General features: G+C 37.4%; 3 protein-coding genes across 5 annotated transcripts; all 3 read left to right on the top strand.

Moving 5' to 3' along the window:
* The first annotated feature begins 4,593 nt into the window (after positions 1–4,593).
* Positions 4,594–11,926, top strand: LOC107089373 (CD63 antigen-like). The gene is made up of 7 exons (XM_015382120.1): positions 4,594–4,726; positions 6,232–6,420; positions 6,524–6,598; positions 8,438–8,542; positions 11,353–11,490; positions 11,574–11,657; positions 11,795–11,926. Exons 1-7 carry the CDS (start codon positions 4,670–4,672, stop codon positions 11,864–11,866), a joined length of 720 nt encoding a protein of 239 aa, XP_015237606.1. The 5' UTR covers positions 4,594–4,669; the 3' UTR covers positions 11,867–11,926.
* Positions 11,927–13,384: 1,458 nt separating this feature from the next.
* Positions 13,385–18,848, top strand: pus3 (pseudouridylate synthase 3). 3 transcript variants are annotated; one of them, XM_015382496.1, is made up of 7 exons: positions 13,385–13,495; positions 13,827–14,235; positions 14,812–15,089; positions 15,161–15,344; positions 15,434–15,543; positions 17,760–17,932; positions 18,390–18,848. In XM_015382496.1, the coding sequence occupies exons 2-7, from the start codon at positions 13,831–13,833 to the stop codon at positions 18,653–18,655; spliced, it is 1,416 nt and encodes a 471-aa protein (XP_015237982.1). In that variant the 5' UTR covers positions 13,385–13,495; positions 13,827–13,830; the 3' UTR covers positions 18,656–18,848. The 3 variants fall into 3 exon arrangements, with proteins under 3 accessions (XP_015237982.1, XP_015237968.1, XP_015237974.1); XM_015382482.1 differs by having other exon boundaries at positions 13,820–14,235; XM_015382488.1 differs by having other exon boundaries at positions 13,390–13,495; positions 13,824–14,235.
* A 768-nt stretch (positions 18,849–19,616) lies between these two features.
* dcakd (dephospho-CoA kinase domain containing) lies at positions 19,617–26,311 on the top strand. Its single transcript, XM_015382507.1, has 5 exons — positions 19,617–19,924; positions 22,701–22,813; positions 23,265–23,468; positions 24,603–24,690; positions 25,136–26,311. Exons 2-5 carry the CDS (start codon positions 22,702–22,704, stop codon positions 25,419–25,421), a joined length of 690 nt encoding a protein of 229 aa, XP_015237993.1. The 5' UTR covers positions 19,617–19,924; position 22,701; the 3' UTR covers positions 25,422–26,311.
* The last annotated feature ends 889 nt before the right edge of the window (positions 26,312–27,200 follow it).

The raw sequence follows: 27,200 nt of genomic DNA, 5'->3' as shown, positions 1-27,200 counted from the left end.
AATTGTTAACTAGAGTATAGAGACTCTAAAATAAGCCTTTAGCTGACAGAGAAACCCACTTAGAGCAGTAATTATATAAAAAATGTAAATAAAATTCAAACATTTTGTATTTAAGATTGAAAGTAAAAGTTTTCGTCTGTCAATATGCTCTATCCAGAACTCCTCACGTGGAAACATTTTAGTTTCACCTGGTTTAATTTAGTTTTTAAAAAAAACTTTGCTATCCAATTATTAATCAATTAATCAAACAAATAATCGATTTGCAAAAGAATTGTTAGTTGTAGCCCTAGATGTGATACAGTTTATTAACTAGCATGCGTAGGTAATCCCACCCCTTGAACATCTTTGCATTTGCTTATGTAACCACAGCATCTGTTTGATGAGGATTTAGGTGATAGGAGAACAATAAGCAGTTCATTTTTATTGTGTGGAAAAGAGTTGTTTTCAAACCTTTAATAAACATCTGAGAAGGTTTGGTGTGCATTTGTACTCAGCTCCTTTCAGTAAATCATGTTTACATTTTTTGCTAATCAGACATATGGGATATTTGAGCTTCTAGCTGTGGTTTATTTATTTATTTTTTATTATTTAGTATTTTAACCATTGTACTTTCCAAAATAGCTCAACTTTAGTCATACTGGATGCACATCATCCACATCAGTTTGTTCACAGATACTCAATTGCAATTAGGTCTGTACCTTGAATGCTTAATTTTAACAGATTAATACCCTGATTTAAACGATTCCATTTATATGGCTTTATTTTATTCTAGATGTTGTCCAATCTCAACTATCTGCAGCATCTGACTTTTTCTTGGTATTGTATTGCATTTAGCTCCATCCATTTTACTATTAACCTTGACAGATTATCTGTTCCTGCAAAAGAAAAGCACTGCCATTGCATAATTCTGTTACCACTCTGTTTAACAAAAGTGATAGTGGATTTAGGGTGATATGCAGCGTTGCTTTTAGACAACACACATAGATTTACTAAATACTTAAATAATAAATATTTGTGGACAGTTTTTCCCACCAGTTATGGACCTATGCAGCTCCTCCAGAGTTACCCAACCTGATGACTGCTCAGAGGTGTCAAGTAATTAAATCAAACTCCAATCTACAAGGAAGTATGAATGTAATATTTATCATAAAAAAGGCAACTTGGGATTAATATAAGGTCAGGAAAAAAAGCTGCAAAAACATTGAATTATATTAATAATAATTGAACTTTATTAATCTCATATTGGAGAAATTCACCTCTGCATTTAACAAATCCCCTTGGGAATCGGCGGGCTGCCATCGTGGGGCGCTCGGGGAGCAGTGTGGGTGTTAAAGGGTCTTGCTCAGGGACCCAGAGCTACAGTCTGTGGGAGTGGGGCTCAAACTCACATCCTCAGGATTCATAGCTCTATGCCCTGGTTTATGGTTTAATTTGACTATATTTATTAAATCCAAGGCACCTGCCCATAAAGGTGTCCTGCTGTTAAAGATATTTATTGGAATTAAAATGTATCATAGAAATAGACTGGATAAATCTGCCTCTATAGAATTTTCTTAAATATTGGGACTACCGGTAATACAGATAATAATATAGGATCTGTGGCGCTATTATATACATACTTAGTTGCTCTAGTGAAATCGCATTTTTCAGTATGTGTGCCAGAGAACTTTTTACTTTTAGTTGTTGTATTTGGACACAAATATCTGACTTTTTTCTAATTACTTCCTCCTTGCTACTTCTATGCATAAAGAACACTGATAATGAGATTGATGTGGAAAGGCGGCTGGGAATTATTGCAGATGATGGATTGGATTCTGAGATGCAAGACATTTCATTTTTATTAGTATCTCTGTAAACAATCCCAATAAAATACAGAATTTGTTGTTTGTAAGATAACAAATTACATTTAAAAGAAATCATTGGATGTTAACATTTTTGTGGGGTACTGTAGTCAAGGTAAGATATTAAAACATCAGGACATAAAACTCTAGGCAATGTGTTGAAAACAGAAAATACACTACCAAAAAAAAAAAACACATAAATGGGTAGAAACACATGTCAGCATTTGGGATAAAACTGTAAGGAATTAATGCTACTAAAATTTATTAAAAGACAGAAAAATAATTATTCTAATACCTAAAAAATATTGAGTTTAAAGGGATTTGTAGTGAATCCTGTGTCCACACTGACTAAACTATGGATTATATCTTGGTTTGGTGACACTTCAGAGATTCAAATGAAAATAACTAATGAAAATCTGCACATTTTAGACAATTATAAGAAAATGACAATAAATGGGCAGATGGTCGCCACAGTGATAGTTCCAACAGTTTAAAAACAGTTCAAAGATTTTTTTTTAAAGTTATTTAATGATCTGTGCTTTGAGCAAAAACCGTAAAAAGTCTTAAAATATCTAGGTAAGAGAAATACTAATAAAGAACAAACTGGTTCCTTGTAAAGATGTTGTAAAGGTGTAGTTTGGACTTAACTGATGAAGGACTTTTTTTTAATTGTTGGGTTCTTTTTTTGTTTTTTTTATTATTATTTTTGAGTGCTTCTTGTACTTTATAATATTAAGATTTATATGATTAATAATAACAATTGCATAATTGTTTTTGGACCATGTTTTAGAAGTCCAGGATGCTAGGCTTTATGCCACATCTGTAATTTTGTCTTCTTACTGTAAAGTTACAGGTACAAACAAACTCCAGGGAAAATTATTTATTTTTTATTTTTTGCCTAAGGTTGTAGTTCCCTCTGGCTAGTAAGTCTGGCCTAGTCTCTGAGAAAAGAAGTAAAACAGTATTGACAGTGGGGAAATTCAAGCATAAGAAGAGCTCCAGAACAGAGGAAATTCTGACATCCCTGAAGCTGATTCAGATGGAGACTGCTGTGTTCAGGCTAGAGGCCTCGTTTCTTTTCCAAAAGGGGGAGATGGACCAGGTTTCCTGCAGCTACGCAAGAGCCAAATGCCAAGTAAAAGAATTTAAGCTGGGACAGAAAATTTCCACTTTTTCTGAAAACCATACATTATGCAAGGTTTCTGTATGTGAATGTCAAATTAACTAAAAATATGATACATTTTAAACATATTTACCTCCTTATTTACATGTATATGTGAAAAATCTGTCTGTCTGAGGATCTCACCATTATGAGATGATGGACCACCACCTGCACAGTGCGCTTCATACTCTCTTAGTACATGCAGGTAAACACAAGCAGGGCTCCAGCCAGGAGACGGACAACTACCTTTATAGGCAGAGATGGCGTGTCTGTGGCAGGGTTCGAGAGGATTCCAAAACAGCTGCCCTGTAAAATCGACTTGGAAAATTATCAGTGTTTTTTTTTCTACCCCATAATATGCAATATCATTGCTGCGCCGGTGTGAAGCCGGCTGTGGATTAGTTGTGTAGCAGCCTTTTTTCTCCTCCTCCCTAATAAAAACATCCTCAGTGTCCAACCCTATTTCCTCTACTGTATTGGTGTCAGTTTAACTTCTTCCTTGTCAGTCTGTCTTGTCTCTGTGTTCTCAGATGGAAGATGCTGAGCGTGAGTCTGGGTCTGAGTCACGCATATCATACATGGTTCTGTTATAGCTTAAATAAGGTGATTTAGAACTTCACAGTACTCTTTACACGTCTGGGACTGGTTATCAGACGATGCTTCCTTCCATGGAGGCTGGCATGTTTCAGCCAAAGTGTCTTCTGCAGAAAACTTCCTGGCACGTAGACTAACTCATGTATGCAAACTTTTCATTCGAGGCATCCATGAAACTTTATCCTTGTTGCCGTGAGCGTAGTGGCTGCAAGTTTCAGAACTTTTGCTCCTCAATCAGCTGTATTAACACAGTGTTTGACTTCAATTATTCTTACAACTAATAAGCAAGCGTTCTTCCTTATCATTGCATTCAAACCAAACTCACTATAACTAAGAAGAGTGCCCCTCAGTGGCAACTGCCATACAACATATTACTTCACTACAGGGCAGATATATAGTTGCCTACCAGTATGGAGAAAAGAATAAAAGATAAATATAAATAATAAGATATATAAAAATAATAGTTATTTGTTACTCGAGGCCCTAAAGGATAAAAATACATAGAAGCACCACAGATTAGATTATTGACTCGTTGTGCCATGGGCCAGCAGGTGGTTTCATGTGCATATGAAGCTACAGGATAGAAATCCCTTGAATTCCTTTTTTGAAGCCAAATGAAAAGCCACAAAGAAATATGCAAAACAGATGCAGTTAGAGTTTAGGTAGATAGTGGTGAGTCACACAATACAATTTCTATAAACTGAAACATGAAATATATATTTTTGTCCCCAGTTTTTTGCTTGCTCCCAATTAAAGAGAAAATTTTGGGCCGCCCCTGTCAACCAACATTTTATCATTTATTGAAGGCAACCATTAGGTATTCAGGTGAGCATCTTCTCTTGTTAATATCTCAGTTAGTCTTACATGATAACACAATGCAAATGCATTCAAAAGAACCATGTGCTTTGATCTGATATCCAAGTTTAAATGTTATCCTGTTACTGCTCATTTTATTACACCTGAGCGTTTCACTCACGGCAGAGTAACTCTGAGCCAAGACTGTGAGCTGTTGTCGCACTTAGAAAAGGGAACATTTTTCAGTTGTTTCAGTATAAGACACCATTGTTTCACAATGAGTTCTTGCTGCTCATTCAAATGTTGTTTCATTTTCTTCAACACCATCTTCTTGGTGAGTACTGCCAACAGTTTCATTTTTTTAACTATCATGTTAGATGTGCATGTCAAGTTTACCAATATAGCCCAAAAGTACAACATAATGAAGATGTATTTGAGTTAGTAGGGAAGAAATAACAATGTTTGATATACCCAAAATCTGATATACATCTATTTATATCAGATTTTACACATAAATGTATATCAGATTTTACAGGGGAACAATGTACTATATGTCTAGTAAGTGCAATATAAGTGCAGAAAATACAGGGATTCAGTTTAAAAGAGTACACTTTCTTTAGTTTATCTTCATCAAATTATAGATCAAAAAAGTATCTATTGCCCTATGGTTTTCTATTAATTACCAAAGCAAAAAGAACATTTCAGAGATAACAAGCAGACAGGATTACCTTTTTTGCATGATTAATGCATGATTAAGTCCCTTCAGAACACCTTGAACACAAGCTTTTGATACTTTTTTTGTTAAAAATATTGTTTTAGGCACTAGCAGCCTTTATATACATATATTTTTTTTTTTTAACTGGCAGACACAAAAGGAAACTTGGTGGCAGAGGAAAGATGCATGCATAACATTAAAGCAATGACATAATTTGGTTACTGTGTTTATATGAACCACAGTGTAGAAAGGCCTGTATCGTTGGCCCTGCACTTTCACCTGCCAGATTCTATTTTCTTCAGGTGCCTTTAAAATCTCCATTTGGAACATTGGCTCTTGTCAAAATGGCTCTTAATTCATTAAAAGAGGGACTTCTGAAGTCTGTTAAGAATGATGATAAGACCTTATCAGATGCTATGTTCAAAATATTTTGTCTGAATTCCTTTAGATACATTTTAGGGTCCTTCTTATATTACTGATTTTTAATTTTCATTCCTTCAACAAAGTGAAAAAGTGCTGGTGCCTTCTGTTATTCTTCATTACTTGACTATAATTATAAACTGTCGGAGAAGATGACATGTTTTAAACATAAAAAAGTCAGAGTACTATTTGGCTACAGTTATAGATTATTTACATCTTCAAACCTGAAGAGCACTTTTATTCCTAAAAATATTTGGTTTTTTTGTGCTAAAATCAGTTTTTCTGTTGTTGGGCTAACATGACATACCGGTAGTTTGTTTTACCCCAAGTCTGCTTCTCACTGGCTGATAAGTCCAACGTGGTATCGCTTTACATAGGAGACCAGGCTCTGGAGCTTCTGAGTTTAAAACCAGAAACAATTTTAGAATTTATTAAGATTTTACTCAACTAGTTTAGAGAACACTTATCAGTCCTTTTTTTTGACTAAGCAAGTGTGAAACAGACTTTACAGCATGTCTGTTATTATGGACATAAGTACTTACAATAGAGGGAAAATTGCAATAAAAAGCATTATGTCTACATGCTAATCAGAGATGTAATTAAATTGAATTTAATCGGAATGAAGCAGTATTCTAAATGTTTGATGTTGGTTGTTATTGCTTAAAATTTCTACAGCAACATTGTGAGTTGTTTCTGTCCCTCAGGCATCTGGGATTGCCCTTATCACAATTGGAGCCCTGCAATACTCCACTTACAGTCAGATCGGGACCTTTGCAGGGAGTGGCTTGTCCAAAATCGCAATCGTCCTCATTGCTGTGGGAGTCATCATCACTCTTGTGTCCTTTTTGGGACATTTTGGGGCATTTCAGGATAACTCCTCCATGCTTTCTTGTGTATGAACCAAATGTTTGCAGATAGTTTTGAGACGGTCTTCTTTAAATGTGATTTAAGTTTATTCAAGGCTAACTCACTTATCTCCCTTTCTTGGCGGATTAGTTCATCTGCATCCTGATAATCATCATCTTATTGGAGATATGTGCTGGAGCTGCCTTTTATATATTTCGCAGCAGGGTAAGGCATTTTTATCATTCCTGTTTGGAATAAATAACAAAAGAAATAAAAACCTAAGGGGGCATATAAAGGTATTAAAGTCAGTGGCTGAGAGATGCAAACACCATATAGATTCATTTTTTCCCCCCAAACAAATTGAAATGGCCCTGCAACTCAAAAAAGGATTGGCAAAATCAAACTGAGTCTATGAAACACGAGATTAATACTAAAGCCCCATTTACACTACCCTTTTGAAACCATGCTGAGATCGGTCCGAGCATGGTAACCAAGATAACTGTTGAGTGTAAATGGCCGGCACAACTGCACCGGACCGCGCCAGACACAACCAAACCGTACTAACCAACACAGGGTACCTGAAAAAACGTCAATATGTGACGAGTTGGGAGTGAGAATGTGTTGTACTAACATGAGGCCAGTTCTGGTACAGTTCTCAGATAAGAAAGAGTGCAGGAGCAAACCGCATGATCTCCTTAAGATCAGCCTCCATAATCATGAAATTACAGACATTCATAAAAATACTAGCTTCCCTACCGTGCCACACGATTTCCAGTGATGACTCTGCTGTGTGATGAACCTCTAAGCCCTGATTAGACTATCGTTTGTCGTATCCACTTCCCAAAAGTCGACTCTTTCAAGTAACTTTACCAAAGGCTGCCTTCTTTGCCTGACTCTCCGGAAACAGCCCGAGTGTTACGGGTGGCACCATGTTTGTTTGCTTGTTTAGCATTTACAAACCACACTAGTTCCTCTCTAGAGGTAATCTATCAGGAATCCCCAACCTCGGTCCTCGAGGCCCACTGTCCTGCAGGTTTTGGAGGTTTCCCTGCTTTAGCACAGCTGATTATAATGATTGCAGTAGACCAAAAACCTGTTAATCAGCTTTCAATTCAAATCAGCTGTGCTGGAGCAAGGAAACCTCTAAAACCTGCAGGACAGCGGGCCTCGAGGACCGAGGTTGGGGATGCCTGATCTAGATAATCTAATCAGGGCTTACAGAGGCAAAAAGCGACGACAGGAGTTGAGGTTCATCACACTGCTACGCAGAATAATCATTGGAAATCGTGTGGAACAGTAGGGAAGCCTCTTTTTTTTATGGTTTCCTGGGCCTCCTCCCAATGGGACATGCCTGCAGCACCTCTTTGGAGAAAAATGCTCAGCCAACCTGCAGAAAAAGCTAATTTTGGTGGCTTGATTTTGTTCTTTCAGTCTATACTCCTACCTTCATTTCATGACAATAGATGAAGGTAGGAGGAGTATAGACCAGTAAATTAAGAGCTTCGCCTTCACCTCATGACAACAAACCAGTGCAGCATCCTCATTATGGCCGTCTATCAATTTCCGGCTCAATTCTGCCATCACTAATTAACCAGATGCCAAGATACTTGAGCTGCTGTACTCTCCTTTAACCTGGAGAGGGCAAGCCACCTTTCTCCGGTTAAGAACCATGGCCTTGGAAAATCCTGTCTATAGAAAATTACATAAATTATGAACAAGGCCGGTAACAGAGCGCCGCCAACTTTGAGTCCAAAATATCCTGTCCAACTTAATACCAGTAATGCAGCCCAGACTCTGTAGGCTCATCAGATTCAGCATTTCCTATCCTAACTGGGAAAGGAATTTCAGAAAGGGGGAGTCACATAATATTGAACAAGAGCTTGAAGCTACAATTTAGCCGCTATGTTAATGATTTATAACTTCCAATTGTTTTTGCTACTTGAAGCATTTTTTTCTTTGCATGTGCTTTGTTTTGTATTTATTTTATTACAATAGTGTTTGCCATTGAAATTAAAACACAGTGCTTATGTCACCACAGATTTGTTTTTTATCTTTTTTTTGCAGACTGTCCTCCTGCAGGTGAATAGCGGCATCAACATCCAAGCTAAGGCAGTGGTCCATATTTATAACCCCAGTACCCGACATGCCATAGACAGAATTCAGGAAAAGGTGAATTTGAAGAAATATGGAAAGATTTCAGAGATCCATTCAAGAAAAGAGGATTTTTAAAAAACAGTTGTAGAAGATGTAGTAAACCATTATTGCCTAATGGTGATAGATTTTTTTTAATTACCAGGAGCCAGAACAAGTACAGTGATAAATGTCAATGCCCTGACAATGTGTACGTAGATACTGCAATTTTTTGTGATTTATTCAAACTGTTCTTTTTGTAGTATTGACTGATTAGAGAAAATAACACATTTATTGCTCCTCGAATTTACATATGATAAAAATCATATTTACAGGTGTTTTACCAAGGTAATTATACCCATTAGAACATATATCCCCTTTATTGAGAAGGCATATTTAGCAGGAAGATTAAATCTATACTAACTTGTGATTTCAGTGTGATGAAGATGCAGCAAATCTGCCGAATTTACATTTGGCGGAACATGTTTCCTCCACCACCAGGCCGCTGTAACACGTGCTGCCGAATTCCAGCTAGCCTGCAACTGATGCAGGCTCGCTATATAAGGGCTGAATGTTCCACTGGCCATACCCAATAGGTGGTTTGAGTTGGCCCTTAATGTGGCGGACCCGCCGCATGAGTGGTGCTCCGGGTTAGCGTTCAGGGGCCGGTTTGGGATTGGGCCACAGACTATCAGGCTTACCCTACCAGACAAACAGCTTGTGCAGTTTTTATATTATGTGCATTTAGTGTTTTAAGATTTCTCTCTAAATGTTAAAATGAAATTTGCAGATAAACGTCTCTCAGGCCCTGATCCCCCAGACACAGGACAAGGGCCGAAACCCAAGCCCCACAAGAGCACCACCAAACTGCCCCAGCAGAGCCCTCACCCCCCGAGTGTCTGAGAGAGCCAGGCACCCTGGACAGCCTCATGCACCACTGACCAGCTCAGTGCCCCGGGAGCCATGGCATGTCACAAGTTGGCGCAGCAGATGGGGGAAGCTGGGGCGGCGAATCAGAACTAGACCCAATCATAGCCCCAATCCCTCCAATCAGACACACACATAAAATATAACAAAACAAAGAAAGAAAAGGGACAGAAAAAAAAAAAAAAACTTTGTGACCAAAAAGCTAAATCTCCTTTTCTCATTTGTCCATGTTAGCACTGGCAAAAAATTTATCTTATTTTGTAGGTTTCGATTCTGCAACATGACCTATCAGCCGTTACATAATGCTGACTTCTTAGTGGATCTAAACACTGGTGTTCTAGTAGTCTACTGGTGAAAACAAGCTATCACGTGGTGGGTTTTAGGTTAGTTCCTTAACCAAACCACTGATTTCCATCTATCTGAGTCTGACAGATCAGATCAGAAGTTTGAAATATTGATATATTTTCATGTTCCAGCGGGACAATTACACCACAAGCACATCAGCTGCAGTAAACACTGAGCTTCTCCAAAGGCCTCTGAAAAGCTCTGAGCTGGGAACATGTGTCGACTAGCATTAATTGCTGTATCCTGCTGGGATGCCAAGCGGTTAGAGCGTAAAGATGGAAACGCGAAAACGGCGTTTCAAAATCTTCCCACTCTGAAGGCTGAATAAAAAAAAGATCGTTTACAGACCCCCGAAACGCCGGCTTGTGGATGAGAGGCTGGTTTGGTGAAAAATTTGTGCGTTTAGGCCAGGGTTCGTCTTCGTGTGGACGGGGCCTATTTCTCAAGAAAAGAGTTGTCAAATATTCCATGAGGTTTGCTCTAAGAGCTCATTGATAGCTTATAAAACTTATGATCAAATATAATCTGCTAAGGGACATTAAAAACATTATCAGTGTTCTGGGTTCTGTAAATATAACTTTCTTCTTATGATGATTAGAGAGCTGCTCAGGGCTGCTCAGTGAAACAGTGGGTAGCACTGCTACCATGCAGCAAGAAGGTTCTGGGTTCAATTCCTGGCCTGGGTTTCCTTCTGCATTGAGTTTGCATTTTCTCCCTGAGCATGTGTGGGTTCTCTCTGGGTACTCCGGTGTCCTCCCACAGTCCAAAGAACTGACTGTTAAATTTAATAGGCTTCTCTAAATTCTCCTTAGTTGTGAGTGTGTGCAGGAATGGTTGTTTGTCCTGTTGGTCTTTGTGTTGCCCTGCGATGGACTGGCGACCTCACAAAGGTGTACCCCGCCTCTGGCCCGTAGACAGCTGGAGATAGGCACCAGCACCCCTCATGACCCAGCTTGGGATAAGTGTGATAGAAAATGGATGGATGATTAGAGAGAATATTTATATTTTTTTTAAGTAAGTGTTTTTATAAGGGCATTGAATATATGTCTTGAATCACTAGTCAACTATTTAAAAGGAGTGGTTGAAATATGTATATGAAGTCTTCTACTGCTTGCCATCCAGGATAACTGCTGCTTCCCACCTCTAGCAGTCTATAGGTGAAAGGCAGGCTGCACCCTGAACAGGTCGCCAGTCTTTGCAGGGCTATAAAGCAAAAGTAGCAAGCACACCATAAGGGAACTGTAGGGACCAATTCACGACATAGTAATGATTCTGGACTGTGGGAGGAAGCTGTAGTACACAGAGAGAACATGCAAATACCCCAAGGTCAGTAATTGAACCAAGGACCTTCTTGCTATAACAGTGTTAAAAATAATACCACCATGCAGTCCCTCTTAAATTAGAATAATTTATTAAAATCAATTATGAATGTATGTTAACGTTTTACCCAAACAGTATTTAAGAATGTGTACCTTTGTTTTTAAAACTGATTAAATGTATTCAAGGTATCCGGAACATTCACTTTTAGGAAACTCTAACTTCTAACTTTCATTGTTAACTTTTTTTAACTGCTGCAGTTCAGCTGCTGTGGCGCTGAATCTTACACTGACTGGTTCAGCAGTGAGGGCTGGAAAAACCATGATGCAGTGCCAGATTCCTGCTGCCCAGAGAAAACAGAAGGCTGTGGACAAGACAAGGAAAAAGTGTTCAAAAAGGTCTGCTCTGCTGAGATATTTCAGCTTAGGAGCCTAACCCCATGTCTTAGGACAAAAATTCAGCTTTTTGTCTTTTTCTTCAGGGATGCATCTCAGCTATAAAGTTTTTTCTGTTAAAGAATCTGGTATGGGTTGGCGGTGTCTGCATCGCTCTTGGAATCACTGAGGTAAACTGCTTAAGAAACCAACCTTAGATTATGTTTGAACATATTCATCATAAGCTAACATATCAATCTAATTATTATTATTATGAGTAACCTTTTTATTGACTGCATCTAACGCTTAACTGCTTTAATCGTTGCAGGTGTTTGGAGTGTTAGTTGGCATGTGCCTGTGTCTCAAGATTAAAAGCAAGAATTATCAAAACATCGACTGATTCATCACAACAGCCATCTTAAGACAGCTACTAAGTCACTAATAAACTGTTTGAACATCATTTTGCCTTTCTTTCAAAATACATGACTAATTATATTCTTAAAAATTGTTTTGTATAATATGTGACAAACCTGCTGAATTTGAATGATCATGGTATCTGTGTGCACATTGCTCTTATAACAAAGGACTGTTTGGACTGCAATTATTGCTACATTAATATTATATTATTTAAATCCTCTTATAATTTGTATATTATTAGTGTTGTCAACTTGCATTTTACATGCAAATTATTCTATTTAACCAGTTTGACTGAGTCTATTGGCAACAGATGCTCACATCAGACAAAACTATGGTGTTTCAAAGATCTCAAAAGAAGAATAGGGGTGTATTACAATTGACACCATCATCATCATAATAATTGGTCATATTGCCCTTTGGAGATTTTCTAAAAGCCGGCAGACTTATTTAAACCTTGCATACCTCTAACCCTTTAAGATAAGTCCACAAAAACTCCAAAAAGACAACATTTGGATCATATTTAAATATTAATCACAAAATTCCCAGTGGTCAAATATGGTAGTGGCACCATCATCATCAACTGGGAAGCTGGATATCTATCTGAGTGGGACACAGATAAAAATATCAAGGTACATATTTGCAATCTTGGAGTTGTGATTAAAAGTCAACCCAAAACTGCATTGCTAATGCCTAATGAGCAAGTTTGGAGCTCTTATATTACTTTGATATAGGTTGCTTTTAAAAACAGAGCTAAAATCATTTTATACAGGTCAAAGGTCGACTCACTCTGAATCAACCCATCAATACTATAAATTAGGATACCTAATTAGCAAAGTTGTGATAAATTTTGGAAGTATGGAAGATGGTTAAATATAAGATAATATTGGAAGAAAAACTGCTTGTCTTTGAAAAACCTGAAAGTGGGCCAAATATTCTCTTTCAGTAAGAAAATTACCCAAAACAAAAGTGGCAATGGAGAGTCTTGGATCAAAAATGTATGCTCCAAACAGTGAGGAGCAGGCTATAGAAGAGGATTAGAGCCACTGAAAAAAAAAAAAAAAAAGTTAACCGATTTTTTTATTTTATTTCAGTTTAATATGGGAAAAAAGTCAGAATCCTGAGGTTAAAGTCAGATATTCTAAGAAAAAAGTCAGCATTCTGAGAAAAAGTCAGAAATCTGATTAAAAAAAAAGTCAGCATTCTGAAATAAAATGTGCAGCTATAACTATGGTAAAAAGTGTCTAAATGTAAGGCATTATGGGACACATTCAAAATGTGAAGCTAACATAACAAAGTACTCAACAATTGATTGGAAAAAGGGAACTATTTGTGTCTTAATTCTTAGAACGACTTCTTAATTTTGAAGTAAATAAACACACTGCTAGCAGTCTGGTCTGGTGAAAACTAACATCAAGGAACAATGCCCTGTTCCCTTTTTTAAGGAGCGTTTCCGTCGTGAACTACACTTCCCAGAATCCTCTGCGAGCTAAACGTTCTCCTGCTAAAAGTCTCCACCTACACGTTAACAGGAACACGGAGAGCAGCGTGGTTGTTACAGAAAGTCGGAGATTTGTTCGAAAATTGAACTTTAATTGGAGCATAAAGATATAAGGTTAGGTAAACGCACATTTACAGAAGTTGAAGTTACAACCGTTGCTATGGGACTTAAATACATCTTATTCATTCTTTATTTTAAGCTAGCTGGAGGCTTTAGCGGTTCTGGAAAAGGAATGCATTGATATATTAGGGTTTTTCTGGTTAAGCTTGCTTTTTTAAAGAAAATAGCATGAATTTTTTGTTGGATATATAATCTTTATTTTAAATCGATTAATACAGTGGATAATATGTGTACTGTTTGTTTCTAAAATGCATATTGATTTTACTCAAATGAGTGTCAGGTGTTTTATTGTATGTTTTTTTTTTTTTAAATCTTCAATCAGCAGGAGCATGTCAGATGCTTTAATCCAGAAGATTAAGGAGCTAGAAGATGAGCTTGAGAAGCTCAGGTCCCAGCTGGGGCAAACCACCAGAGCTGGAGAGGATTTGGGAATGATGTCCTGTTCACCTCCCAGTGAAAGCCCAGACTGCACCATGTCTGACAGGAGCAGCAGGAAGAGGTCAGGAAAGCAGCGCCCCTTTGACTTCAGCTCCCATCCCCGGCGCCATGTGGCCCTGAAGCTGGCTTACCTGGGTTGGTCCTACCAGGGCTTTGCTGTTCAGGAGAACACAGACAACACAGTGGAGGCCAGGCTGTTTGAAGCGCTGCTGAAGACACGGCTGATCCAGGACAGACAGAGCTCCAACTATCATCGCTGTGGACGAACTGATAAAGGAGTCAGTGCTTTTTCTCAGGTGAATTTAAAAAAATCAGTCCTTCAATGCCTTCCTAAATAAATGTAATACAAAATCCATTCTGACCCGCTTTCTGGTTCTTGCAGAAGTAAGGTATTCCCACAGCATCATGCCACCATCACCGTGCTTCATGGATGGCTGGCTGTGCTAAGCACTTTTTTGTTTTCTACCACACAAAGTAATTATTTTTACAAAGGCTTTACAGTAATGTTTTGGTCTCATCTGACCGTAGCACCTTCGAAAGATACCTTTGCAGTCATCTATGTGGCTTCTGTCACATAGATGACAGCAAACTTCTAGTGTTTTTCAATAAAAGTTGGATTATTAGATTGGAAAGTTAAGGTCAGCTATTTTTTTCTTGGATTTTTGTTGTTTTGCTCTATGCTTCTGCCGTTTTCTAATTTTATTTTGGAGTGTCAGAGTAAATTATTTAAAAAATAAATGTCAAACCTGTTTTAGAAATCCAAAAAAAAAAGTTCCTAAATCCCTATTAAGCGTTCTCTGTCTGTCTCAGATTAAGACTGAAGTAATAAACTGAACAAATTCACCTATATGATCATATTCTTTTTTTCCCAGGTTATAACCATTGACCTGCGATCCACCCAGTTTTGCGGAGGACTCGGTGTCAGTCTCCCTGAGAGTCTCGATCTCACTGCCAAATCCAAGGAATCGACCTCTGAGCTTCCATATGTGAAAATGTTGAACAGAGTTCTGCCACAGGACATCCAGATCTTGGACTGGGCCCCCGTAGAGCAAGGTTTCAGTGCACGCTTCGACTGCCAGTCCCGCACGTACCGGTACTACTTCCCCCGAGGGTTCTTAGATGTAGAGCTGATGGCAAACGCTGCAAAAAAGTGAGTGCGAAATTAAACTGAGATAAATGCTTGTGATTTTTGTTGGATAAATATTTAATGGTGCACATCAGATATGAGGGGACTCATGACTTTCGCAACCTGTGCAAGATGGATGTGGGAAATGGTGTCCTGCAGTTTGAGAGGACCATCCTGTCAGCATCAGTCAGGCCTGCACACCCCCGGGTGGTTTCCAGTACAGATCAGCATGAGGTGTTTGTGTTTGAGGTCAAAGGTTTAGCCTTCCTCTACCATCAGGTAATAACAGCTTAACACACTCATTGCTGTCATTAAACACCTGTGTAACCTATCCTAATCTGCTATTAACTACATATGTCTTGCTGCAGGTACGTTGTATGATGGCAGTGCTACTTTTGATTGGACAGAAGCTGGAGGCTCCAGAGATTATTGATGAACTCCTGGATGTTAAGAATAACCCCAGAAAGCCTCAGTACAGGTGATGAAACAGCAGCCTGTTGGTGCTAAGGCTGCTTTTATTGGACAACAGAAGAATTTTGCTTTCAGGTCTTTGCATTGATCTTTGTATCTTAAAAAAAAAGGTTCTGTGGCTCTCAGTTTTGGACCTGGAAAAGGATATCAGTCAGCTGACATATTTGGCACTTATTGTTGTTGGTTTTTTTTTCTTCTGACATCTGCGGATCTGTGCATATGTTTGCAGATACATTAGTGTATCTCATGCATTGTCTGAGATACATTGCATTGGTACAGATACATTTTATTTTATGTTTCTTGTTTAAATTGAGACTTGTATAACATTTTTATCATGGTAATGGAGGAGGAGAAAGCAATATCGGATGAATAATTCAGCCCAAAGAAACTGGCAGCACATATGGAGGATCGTTTGTCCTGATATACGAAACAGTATCTTCTAAAAAAAACCTTATCGGTCGATCTCTATGTCAAATCCAACTTAATGCTGTTTTTAGTACAGGTTAAAGCAGTGGTTGGATTCGTTATTGAATAGGAGCTGCAAGGGTAAACCACGGTTGGACTTATTAGCAATACAAGCTCATAATGTTTTGGGTTGTCGTTCTTTTTCGCATTTTCTACTTTGAAAAACTAAAGCAACAAGTTCAGTAAAGGAAGATGTGTATTTTGTGTGTGAAACAAGTATGTCAGTCATTTAAATAAATATTTTAGTTGAGGTCTGCTAAGTCCACTGATCTGTATTTATTCACTGGATAGCTGATTGGCCGTTGGTAGTACATGGTGCTGTGATGTCACTGGCCACCATATTGGTACTTCCTAGTTAGACCAGTTGGAATGTAAACAATATATGCGCTACATCATTGAACAAAGAGGATTTTCTCATTTTCAGGGGGGCTTCAGTCTTTTACAACAAAGATAAGCTCATCACTTTGAAACACACTTACTGTTTCATAGCATAAGTAGATTACTGTCATTTAAGGTAAAAAAATAGGGACATCACATTGCATAAATGATGTAGTATAACATGTACAAATCCATCTGGACAAAATGAACGTGTCAATGGAGCATAATAATACTAATATAGATATTAAGATATAGATATTAGGAATATTACACACACACTATCTGATGATGTGCCAGAAGTGCTAAATTGACGATGTACTTCTCATATAAATGTATTGATTACATTACAGGCATTTTTATGGCACAACTCTTTGAAAGTGGGGAGTACCAAGATGGTGGCAGGTGACATCAGTTTTTCCGGCCTATCAGCAATCCAGCGAATAAATAGAGCTCAGTGGCTAAGTCTTACAAGCATGGCTGCCATATTTTGGGGTCAAAGTTGGTGGGAAACTTCCTGTTCTGAGGAACTTTCCAGAGTTCAAGCTTTTGCATGCGTATTGTAACTATGTGGATTACAATATGCATGCCATTTCCTTTCACATGCATTATGCACTATGGAGACTATAACAAAGGGATGTAGATTGTTTTATAAATGGTTGAACATCAAGTGAAATGTTTTTTTTTTTTCTTTTTTTTTTAATGGCTACTTAAAAGGGAACACCGTTTTTTGTTTTTTTTTTTTACATTGGGCCCTTTATTTTATGATATTACATCATGTTCTACTCACCCATATGTTCCGAGGATATTCAGTTTTGTTATATCAAAGTAACGTCTTCCCATGAGCAACGAGTTGAAGGCATTAACTAAACCGTTCATAATTTATCATTTATGGTACGCCAGCATTCATAGCATGTAGGAGAATCACTGTCCCCCAGACATCCGCGGTTATATTTTTTACATTTATATTTTTTTTAAACAAAGCGGAGTGGGTATGATGTCATCTATCTGTGCTAACATAACTAACAAATGGTATAAAATGTATTGTATTAACATTAAATATTACATTAAATATGTATTTTTGTGGATAAACCAGGTAATTTCTAAGTCAAAGGCCAAAAGGCAGTAGATTCTTTTAAATCAAACTTGTATGGGTAAAATATTAAATGATAAAACCCCTCTAGGGTAAATTTATATTTTCTTCTGGTAAAAGATAAGAATTGATTGAAAGATGAAGAGAAATTCTGTAGCTTCCTATTGATAACTTTTTAGATTGAGCCCCTAAAGCAGAGCCTCAAAATCCAGCCCATTAAAAAAAGTTTGCTGAGCTGGTTGAGGGCAATAGCAGGTAAGTTGTTAAAGTTTGCTTTCTCTGGTTTGCAGCATGGCAGTGGACTATCCTCTGGTGCTGTACGACTGCCACTTTGAAGGTTTAAGCTGGCAGCAGGAGACTGAGGAGGTTAATCACGTTCTGTCGTCACTGCAGCGACACTGGACGCAGAGTGCAGTCAAAGCCCACCTTCTGCTCGGGATGATCCAGGGTTTGGAGGAGAGAGGTGAGAATTTGTAGCTTTCAAAAATGACCAAATATGACAAAAAATGTTTAGACTGATGGGGCTTGATGTACCAAAATGCAGCGTAAAGAGGGAAAAAAAACTTTTAATAGACTAGCTTCCAGCATAAGAACATGCAGCTAACACATAATGAGATGGTTTAGATTAAAATTTATGGGAAAGACCCAGTCAAACTAAATCTTATTGAGACTGAGGGCTTTTTTTTTCTTTTTGTAAAGGGGAAGAATTGAAATATTGGCAGAGACATGTAGCAAATTTGGTGCTATAAAGCATTTTGATTTGTTGTGAAATGAGAATATAATGTTTCAAGACGCCTGAATACTCATGCAAGCCCCTTTTAACACAACCAGCTTTAAAAATTTAAGAGAAAAAAAACACTGGAAAAAAATGAAATGGTTTTTGAGTCATGCAAATTAGGTTGTTGCTCTCAAATCCACAGGTGGTGTTTCTTCCGACCATTGCTGGCTGCTGGAAGGCAGCAGGCAGAAAAATTACCGGCCGTTGATGCAGCGTCCATGCTGCGAGAGCCTGGAGTCCAGGATAAACCACTTTGTTAAAAGAGGAAGGCTGGAGCGAGAGGAGGGGGAGAACGGAGATGAAATGATTTACAGAGGGAAGAAATCCAAAAATTCCTACGATGCGCGCCCTCCATCTGTTTCCTCTGAGATCCCAAAACAAAGCTTCGATCAGAAAGAGGAGGATTAATTTTTGTTTTGGACCATAACTGACTTGGAGGATTTTGATTTTGTTGCTTTTAAGAAGACAAAAAAAAGTAAAAGGATTTCATTTAAGGAAAAATATTTCTTTTTTCATTTATTTTAATACTTTTGTTTGTGAACTTTTTTTTTTTCTAATTAAGCATACTGTTTAGATAAATATTCTCCGTTTTCTCCAGATTTACGAGTAGCAGTATGCAACTCAGTGTTTCTTTTTATTTTATTCTAACAAATGAAATCAGCATTTGAAAGCTTTTTTGTCATTGTGTATTTTTTATATATTAGATTATCTTTATCTCATAGAAAACTATATTTGATATTCCGGAAATCACTACAGATACAAGATCTTTTTATAGCAGCCTACATCCTTATTTCATGCCAAGGGTATTTTTCAGGTGTTCAGCAGCTGATAGGAACAGATCCTAAGCAAATTAGAAATATTCGAAAGAGGATCTGCGTAGTAATTGAAGTGTTATTCTAATTATGTAAAATTAATCTAAAAAAATCTAATGGTAAGAAACGTAATGTTTTGGGGTTTTTTTTATTGGATTATTTTACAATAGTCAGTATTCATCTTAATTTTTGTATTTCTATTTTAATCTGCAAGCCCTTCAAATTAAAATACAGAGTAGGTGTTTGACCAGCAGTCAGTTTTCTTTGCAGGTTAACCAAACATACTGCTTATCTGCAGTGGCAGTTAAACAGTATTCAACATATAAAATACTGGAAAACAAAGATTTGTTTTAACACAATGAATTTAAGTTTTAACGAGAAACTGGTGTGCATTTAGAGAAACCCTTAAAAAAATGAAGATTTAGATTACATTTGAATTTTACATTATAATATGGGGTGAGTCGGGTACCTGTTTTGACATATTTGAAAGGGAAGAAACCTGTAGTTCTATATGGGGCGGAACAAATGTTCATAGAAGAAGTTAGACCGGTGTCATATAGAGGTTGGACCTGGACTAGCTAGGAGGCTAGTTTATTTTTAAATAGGGTGTTCATGGGAGTATAAAATCTGCGGTGTTCTGTCATAGAGCTATATCCAAACACTTTGCTTGTCTTCAGCTCTGACTTTTATTTCTAAGATGACGGCGTCGTTTGGTCGAAAGTTTGTGGTCGTTTTGACCTGATAAACACTGTTGCTAACGTTAGCCTGTTAGCATCCTGGCTGTTTTGAATGCTGTAGCACTGTGACCCCTCATCGGATTTCTACTTTACCTCAGCCGATTTAACGATTCTCTGACTAAAAGAAGGTAAACATAAATACATTTTGAAAAACTGTCTTTACGAAATTAGCTGTCGTTAAAGTTGCAGTCATTTTACTATAGTTTTAAGGTAGTAATTGAAGGAGTGGATGTTGTTAAATTTAGCTTCAAAAGAACGTTAAGATATAATCAAGCATTTAGACGAAATAAACTTTGTTTCAAAAATTTAGACCAGTGAAACCAGTTTGGTAACCAGTTTTGTAGACATGACATTAATTGTACTTAACATGTTACTCTTTTCATCCCCAGCAGGGGGCGTATGAATAGAGACAAGAACACAGACACATGCAGGAATTGTTAAAACATTTTTATGTATCTTTTCCTTTATGATATAATTCTATTTTATTTTTTTTATTTACTCATGAAATTTCATCTTTATTTTAATTTCCTAAGTTATTACGAGAATTCTTATTTTAAAAAGTTATAAATTTGGGAAATTGACAGGTTTATTGCTTTATTTTACAATTTTCATCATGTGTTATTATAAATGCTGTTAACCTGGATTTTTTTATACCTAATACTAATTATTTAGAATGATTCATAGATTTATCCAGGAATCACTGCTACTGTGCTTAATTAATATTCTGATTTACGTTCCTGAAAGGCATTAAAATAACTTAAGTGAAACTGCTTTTTTTACAAAAAGCTGCAAGACATGAAATTATATTCCAAAAGAAATTTTCCTGTGAAGTATTAGCGTTTACTTTTTCATACTTAGTTATGTTGAAATGTGTGTTGTTTGCTTCTTTTACTTCTTTACTACATAACATAAGCTTCTTTCACTTAGATTTGTTTGTCTTGAAAATATGCTGTTTTTACATTAGATGTATAAACAACATGTTACAATTGAGTCAATTCAGTCATTGAATAGTCATTGAAAACTGCCTCTTGACTTGATAATTTTTCCTTGCCCTACTTTAGAAGACTTTAAGACATCTCTCCTCAGCCCTTGGTAGATTAATATATCTGATTACCATATAACATTTTTAAGGAAACTACCTAGGCAAACTCTGTCCTTGGGATTATTTATTTTTTTTAATTGGTTGGATGTGTGATGGTTAGAAATTTGAAATCCTTCTTCGTCGTCTTCAGCTTTCTGTCAGATATTTACAAGACAATGCAATACAAGTATTCATAACTTTATCCACAATTTTAAAAAACTTCACTTCCATCTGAAAAAGTAACTCCAAAGCATGATTCAGCCACCGTCATGTATCGCTGTGGTTTTGGTGTGATTTTCCTGTAACACAGTGTTGTTTTTCAGTTTCATCAGATCCTTGTACTTTCTCCTGCTTTAGGAAACTTTGTCAGAGCCTTTCTTTATTTGTACGTAAATGTTCCAGTCTTCAAACCCTTTTCTCAGCCCACACATGTAGAGAATGCAGCACCGGAGTCTGACTTGCGGAATAGAATAAACACTTTCCAGAAACCTTTTCAGCTGCTTGTTGCCATCTGCTTTTTGGTAGCTGATTTCTAAAGGATTTCCTTCTTATTGGTTTGTAAAATCATTTCAATTTCTTTTTCATGTCACAGTGACATTAAGTGTCAGTGCTTTGCTTTTCTATTATGACTGTACTGGTATGGTTAATCTTTTTTATTACTTTCACATCCAGCTTCTCCCTACAATCTAGCACTACTCTTTTAGAAAATAATGGAAATTGCTTCAAGTTGTTGCTTCAAGGTTACTGAACACATTTTCTACCACTAAACAGCCCACAGCATCACTACCAATTTAAGCCATGTCCAGCTCTGCTCCATCCTGTGCTGCGGACCTCTGATGCTACCACCACCACCTTTTGCTATGGAAATGGTGCGTTCAAGGTGGTATGAACGGTTAGGTTTCTGCCACATATGCGTTTCTGAATACATGGCTTATGGCTATAACTATTTCAAATGACACTTCTCAATTGGGCTTATGCAAAGCCTTCCAATTGTTGAGTACTTTGTATTGGACTAACTAATTAAATTAAAATAAAGAGGTCTAAAGGCTGGGGTTGGAGAGGGAATAAAAAAACCAGAATTATAAAACCTTTTGGAAAACATTGATGGTAAGCTTTTAAGTTTACAACAATCTTTGAACACTTACTGCAGCCGCCGCTCCTGCTGACAGCCCATGGGAGAGATGGGAGAAGCCTAGTGAAGGCTAACAGAAACTATTTCTGACTAATAAAAACCCAATTTGAGACCAACTGCTTGGCGTCCTTATTTCTAGTTGGAAGCTCGATTTATTTTGTGTATCTATATTTTTCCAAAATGATTTGGCCCATCATTTTGGCACATTTCCACTGCTAGTCAAAAGTCTGGACATTCCTTTATTTGGAGACTTTTCCTTATTTTTTTCACTTTCTTCCATGTTGATGCATAGTGAAGGCTCCAAACTATGGAGCAAAGGTTTATAGAGTTATTTAGCAAAAATCCAAAACTTGTGAAGTAACTTAAAAACAACTTTTGTATTTTTAGCTTCTTCACTTTTTATTTTGAATAATGTGCTGTGCTTTGTTGGTTTTTGATTTAGTCACCTGAAGTGTTTTGGTTTTGGCTGAAGTGTAATAAAAAATTAAGACATAGGAAGTGTGTCTAAACTTCTGATTGGTGTATGTGTACCCTGATATACCTTTACTTTTATTCCTGGATGGGTGGAAGTCATCTGCAAACCTTTTAAAAGGTCATTTATTCTTTTAAACAGTTTGAAATTGATAACATCCAAAAGAGAAGGTCGGATTAGTGTTATTACTGAATTCATCTTTTTGTGTCTTCGCCTCAGGATGTTCCTGGTGGGACTTACTGGAGGGATCGCCTCGGGGAAAAGCACTGTGTCTTCAATGCTGCGGGAGCTCGGCTGCCCCATTATAGATGCGGATGTGGTGGCCAGGAAAGGTAGGTTCGGTATCTCTGCTCTGTAAACTAGCCCCGTATCCACAGCATCTTCTAAAAGCGTCATCCTCTCAAAGATATCTTCAGGCTGCATCAAATAAAAAGGATTCATTAAGACAAATGCTTGGAGAGAGCGTTATGAATCATAAGGGATGTCGACGTTGACTTCAGGGATGACATCTTAGCAATGTAGCAAAGATTAAAAAGGTCGCTGGAGCGGGAGAGGAGTGTGAAGCTGTATGTAAGATAATAAAAATAGGGATTATGCAAAAGATATATTCACAGGCAAATTATGAATCTGTTTAATGTTTGATTAGAAGAAAGGAAATTGTTTACTCTGCTCCTGGTTCAAAGACATTTAATTATTGTATTAGTCTATTTAATGAAACAATATTTTAACTGTTTCAGTTGGTTGTAATGACATTACCAAAATGTTTTTTAATTTCTTTGTCAGTTGTGGAGCCGCACACTCCCGCCTATTCCCGGATTGTCTATCACTTTGGGCCCGAGGTTCTGCTGGAAAACGGGGAGATTGACCGGCAGAAGCTCGGCCAAATCATCTTTGCCCACGAAGAGAAGAGGAGGCTACTGAACTCCATCACTCACCCTGAGATCCACAAAGAGATGCTCAAAGAGATCATATTCTGCTTCCTCCGAGGTGAGAAGGAAACCAGTTTATGTCTCATCAATAAATGGAGATAACAGATAACCCAGAATGTTTGAATATCTTTAAAAAGTTTATTTTTTTCTATGAATTTCACTGTTTAATTGCAGGGTGATGCATTTCAATACTTCTATTTATTTTAATGACTTCCAACTAAAAAAAACCCACAATTATTTTCTTAGAAAGGTAGACTATTACATTGAAACAATAAGAGAATCAAAGGAAAAAATGCCAGCTTCATGTGAGGTAAGAATAAAATGTTTTTTAAAGAACTGTATGTGAACAGATCATTTCTGAAAAGGGCATAAATGCCCTAAAGGAACATATTCATGCTCCTGATTTTATTTTTTAGCTGGTTTTCATTTCATGATGTAATCTGAGATCATTTGTTTGTTTTTTATTCTTCAAAGTTACATTTGAGCCATTTGAGAAAAAGGATGGCGCTCAATGTGGCCTGAGATCATTCCTTTGTGCCGCATTGAATGGTGTTAGGGTACCATGTTGGGCTGCAACTAACGATCATTTTGCAAATCGATTAATCTGTAGATAATTCTTTGGATTAATAATCAAATTGCTAAAGGTTCCTTAAAGTAGATTTGTTACGAAATTAAACCAGGTGAAAGAAAACTTTATTTCCACCTGATAAGTTCTAGTTAGAGAATATTGACACACAAAAAGTTTTTTTTTTATCTTAAATGCAAAATTTTTCTGTTTTTTTTTTTTTTTACAATTTTGATATAATTACTGCTGTAAGTGGGTTGCTCTGTCAGCTAAAGGCCTATTTTACAGTCTCTATTCTCCAGCTAATGATTAATCGATTACTTAATTAGTTAAAGATTATTACAATAATTGATTAATTGTTTTAATTGGGGTTTGGCATCACGGGCAGATGAAAATGCAGTCTTTTAACACCTGCTTCTTGGACACCTTGGACCACATTTTTTTTTCTTCCACATAACGTTCCCCCCAAAAAAATTCTTCTATATAGCTCTCTGTGAACAGGCAGTCTTCCCAATTTGTTATTAGAACATTTCATTATTATTATTATTGTTTAAATAAAAAAATAAGTATTTTGAATTTTAATTATCTTTAAACTCAAAGAAGTCACTAATTATTTCTGATTCCTAGGGTACCGCTACGTGGTCCTGGATGTGCCTCTCCTCTTTGAAACAAGACGTCTCACCAAGTTTTTGAACCACACCGTGGTAGTTTACTGGTGAGAGCTGCCTTCATATTTCCAATCCTCAGATATTTTATACCACTTGTTTTCTGATTATAAAGGTATTTAAAGGAAAGCAATCTCCCTCTTTTTTAAACCATTTCAATTGATGCGATTAACCACATCTTTCATCCAATGTCTCTTACCTCAACTAGTCGTGTTCTGTTCACCGTGTCTCCCGTTTCTTAGCCAATGGCTGCTGAAGGAAGGCACCAGTGGCTCCAAAATCAAATTTGACATTTTATTAATCTGAAAACGGTTCCAGTCATTTCTGTAGATCCTGTTTAGCTACAGTGTAAATTATGGATAAAAGGTGGAACAGCAGTAAACCTGTGCTGCAGTAGCCAGAGCTGGTTTACACATTATATTGTAACAAAATCAAAAACAGAATAAGTCTTTAAGAGGTGAATCAGTAACTCTCCATTCCTTTGCTGTATTCCAGCGACCCTGCGACTCAGCTCCAGCGCCTCATGCAGAGGGACCACCTGACCCAGGAGCAGGCCCAGCAGCGTGTCGCAGCGCAGATGCCGCTCAACGAGAAGCGGGGCTTGGCCAACCACGTCATTGAAAACTCAGGCAGCCGAGAGGACACCCACAGGCAGGTCCTGCAGCTCCACACTAAACTAGAGGACTCCATGGACTTCCTCTTAGTCAGAGTGATCGCCATGGCTGCCACTGCCGGTTTAGGTGGGATATTGCTCTATGCAGTCAAGCTGCTCTTGTCCTAACAAAGCAGAGGAAGTGAAGCTATGATAAGAATCAGGCAAAGACAGGTTGAAAGTAACGATGCGTTTTGCTCTAAAATGTGTTGCACAGCACCTTCCACTAACAGCGCAGCAGTCGGGAGCTTAATGTTGACACAAACCTAGAAAAACCCCACTGGCACATTGAATTTATTGTGAAGAATGCAGCTTCCTCAGAAACACTAAACGGGGAAAATTATGAAGTAGATCATCTTCATCTTAACATAAAAGTAAGATTTCTCATGAATACAAAACAACCCAAACAGATTTATATCTACTTTTTTAAATATAAATGTTTAATCTTTTTACGGTAAATAGAACAAACTGAAGGATTTTATCAGCTGAAAATAAGAAATACCTTTTAATAGCTGCTACCTTTTAATTGAGATTTTAAACTCTCATTTATTTGGCACCAAATCTCTTTAAATGATTTGCTAAATGGTGCCTGCACTAGTAACAACATATACGTTTCCTAAGAATCAAATTAAAGCGCTAAAAACTGGAGTATACTGAACATGTGATGATTGTATAGTGATGGTTTATTTGTCCGAATGTTATCGACAATCTGTGTTTTATTCACTGAGAACAGTAGGAATTAGGATAGTTCATATTTATCACTGTATTTTCTTACACTTCATGTGTTCTCTGGTCAAATAAAGTATGGTTTTAATTGTCTTTTTGCACACTAGACTGTTTGTAACCTGATATGTCTAACTTAAATATAACTGACCAAACCACTGTAAAACTGTCTCAGTCAATTTGTTTTTTCTTTGTGAATTAACTCCAGATTACAAACGGAGGCCATGTTTACATGTTTTTGGGTGAAAATAGAAAAGGTTTGTTGTTGTGCTTCTAATGTTCATGTTCAGCTAACAGATTTCTAACAGAAAACATGGATTGCATTTTGAAAAAGATGTTAATCTGCCTTTATTTTTTTTAAATAAGTGTTTATTTGCATGCACATGTTGAGTTTTAATACATATATATACAGGGGTTGAAAAATTAAACTGAAACGCCTCTCATTTTAGTTTGGGAGGTTTCATGGCTAAATTGGACCAGCCTGGTGGCCAATCTTCATTAATTGCACATTGAACCAATAAGAGCAGAGTGTGAAGGTCCAATTAGCAGGGTAAGAGCACAGTTTTGCTCAAATATTGCAATGCACACAACATTATGGGTGACATACCAGAGTTCAAAAGAGGACAAATTGTTGGTTCACGTCTTGCTGGCGCATCTGTGACCAAGACAGCAAGTCTTTGTGATGTATCAAGAGCCCCGGTATCCAGGGTAATGTCAGCATACCACCAAGAAGGACAAACCACATCCAACAGGATTAACTGTGAACGCAAGAGGAAGCTGTCTGAAACAGATGTTTGGGTGCTAACCCGGATTGTATCTAAATAAAAAAACATGGCTGCCCAAATCACGGCAGAATTTAATGTGCACCTCAACTCTCCTGTTTCCACCAAAACTGTCTATCGGGAGCTCCACAGGGTCAATATACACGGCCAGGCTGCTATAGCCAAACCTTTGGTCACTCGTGCCAAAGCCAAACGTCTGTTTCAATGGTGCAAGAAGCGCAAATCTTGGGCTGTGGACAATGTGAAACATGTATTGTTCTCTGATGAGTCAATCTTTACTGTTTTCCCCACATCCGGGAGAGTTACGGTGTGGAGAAGCCCCAAAGAAGCGTACCACCCAGACTTTTGCATGCCCAGAGTGAAGCATGGAGGTGGATCAGTGATGGTTTGTGCTGCCATATCA

This window comes from Cyprinodon variegatus, unplaced genomic scaffold (genome assembly GCF_000732505.1).
Source record: "Cyprinodon variegatus isolate N-32 unplaced genomic scaffold, C_variegatus-1.0 Scaffold12, whole genome shotgun sequence".
NCBI lineage: Eukaryota > Metazoa > Chordata > Actinopteri > Cyprinodontiformes > Cyprinodontidae > Cyprinodon > Cyprinodon variegatus.
The sequence above is the reverse complement of the archived record's forward strand: the minus strand, read 5'-3'. Positions and strand labels throughout refer to the sequence as shown.

Excerpts from the sequence above, each read along its gene's own strand:
- LOC107089373 (XM_015382120.1), top strand. The coding sequence starts at position 4,670 with ATGAGTTCTTGCTGCTCATTCAAATGTTGTTTCATTTTCTTCAACACC. Across the intron at positions 6,421-6,523 it reads ACTCCTCCATGCTTTCTTGT|TTCATCTGCATCCTGATAAT; the intron begins GTATGAACCAAA and ends TTGGCGGATTAG. Across the intron at positions 6,599-8,437 it reads TTTATATATTTCGCAGCAGG|ACTGTCCTCCTGCAGGTGAA; the intron begins GTAAGGCATTTT and ends TTTTTTTTGCAG.
- pus3 (XM_015382496.1), top strand. The coding sequence starts at position 13,831 with ATGTCAGATGCTTTAATCCAGAAGATTAAGGAGCTAGAAGATGAGCTT. Across the intron at positions 14,236-14,811 it reads GAGTCAGTGCTTTTTCTCAG|GTTATAACCATTGACCTGCG; the intron begins GTGAATTTAAAA and ends TTTTTTTCCCAG. Across the intron at positions 15,090-15,160 it reads ATGGCAAACGCTGCAAAAAA|ATATGAGGGGACTCATGACT; the intron begins GTGAGTGCGAAA and ends GGTGCACATCAG.
- dcakd (XM_015382507.1), top strand. The coding sequence starts at position 22,702 with ATGTTCCTGGTGGGACTTACTGGAGGGATCGCCTCGGGGAAAAGCACT. Across the intron at positions 22,814-23,264 it reads GGATGTGGTGGCCAGGAAAG|TTGTGGAGCCGCACACTCCC; the intron begins GTAGGTTCGGTA and ends TTTCTTTGTCAG. Across the intron at positions 23,469-24,602 it reads CATATTCTGCTTCCTCCGAG|GGTACCGCTACGTGGTCCTG; the intron begins GTGAGAAGGAAA and ends TCTGATTCCTAG.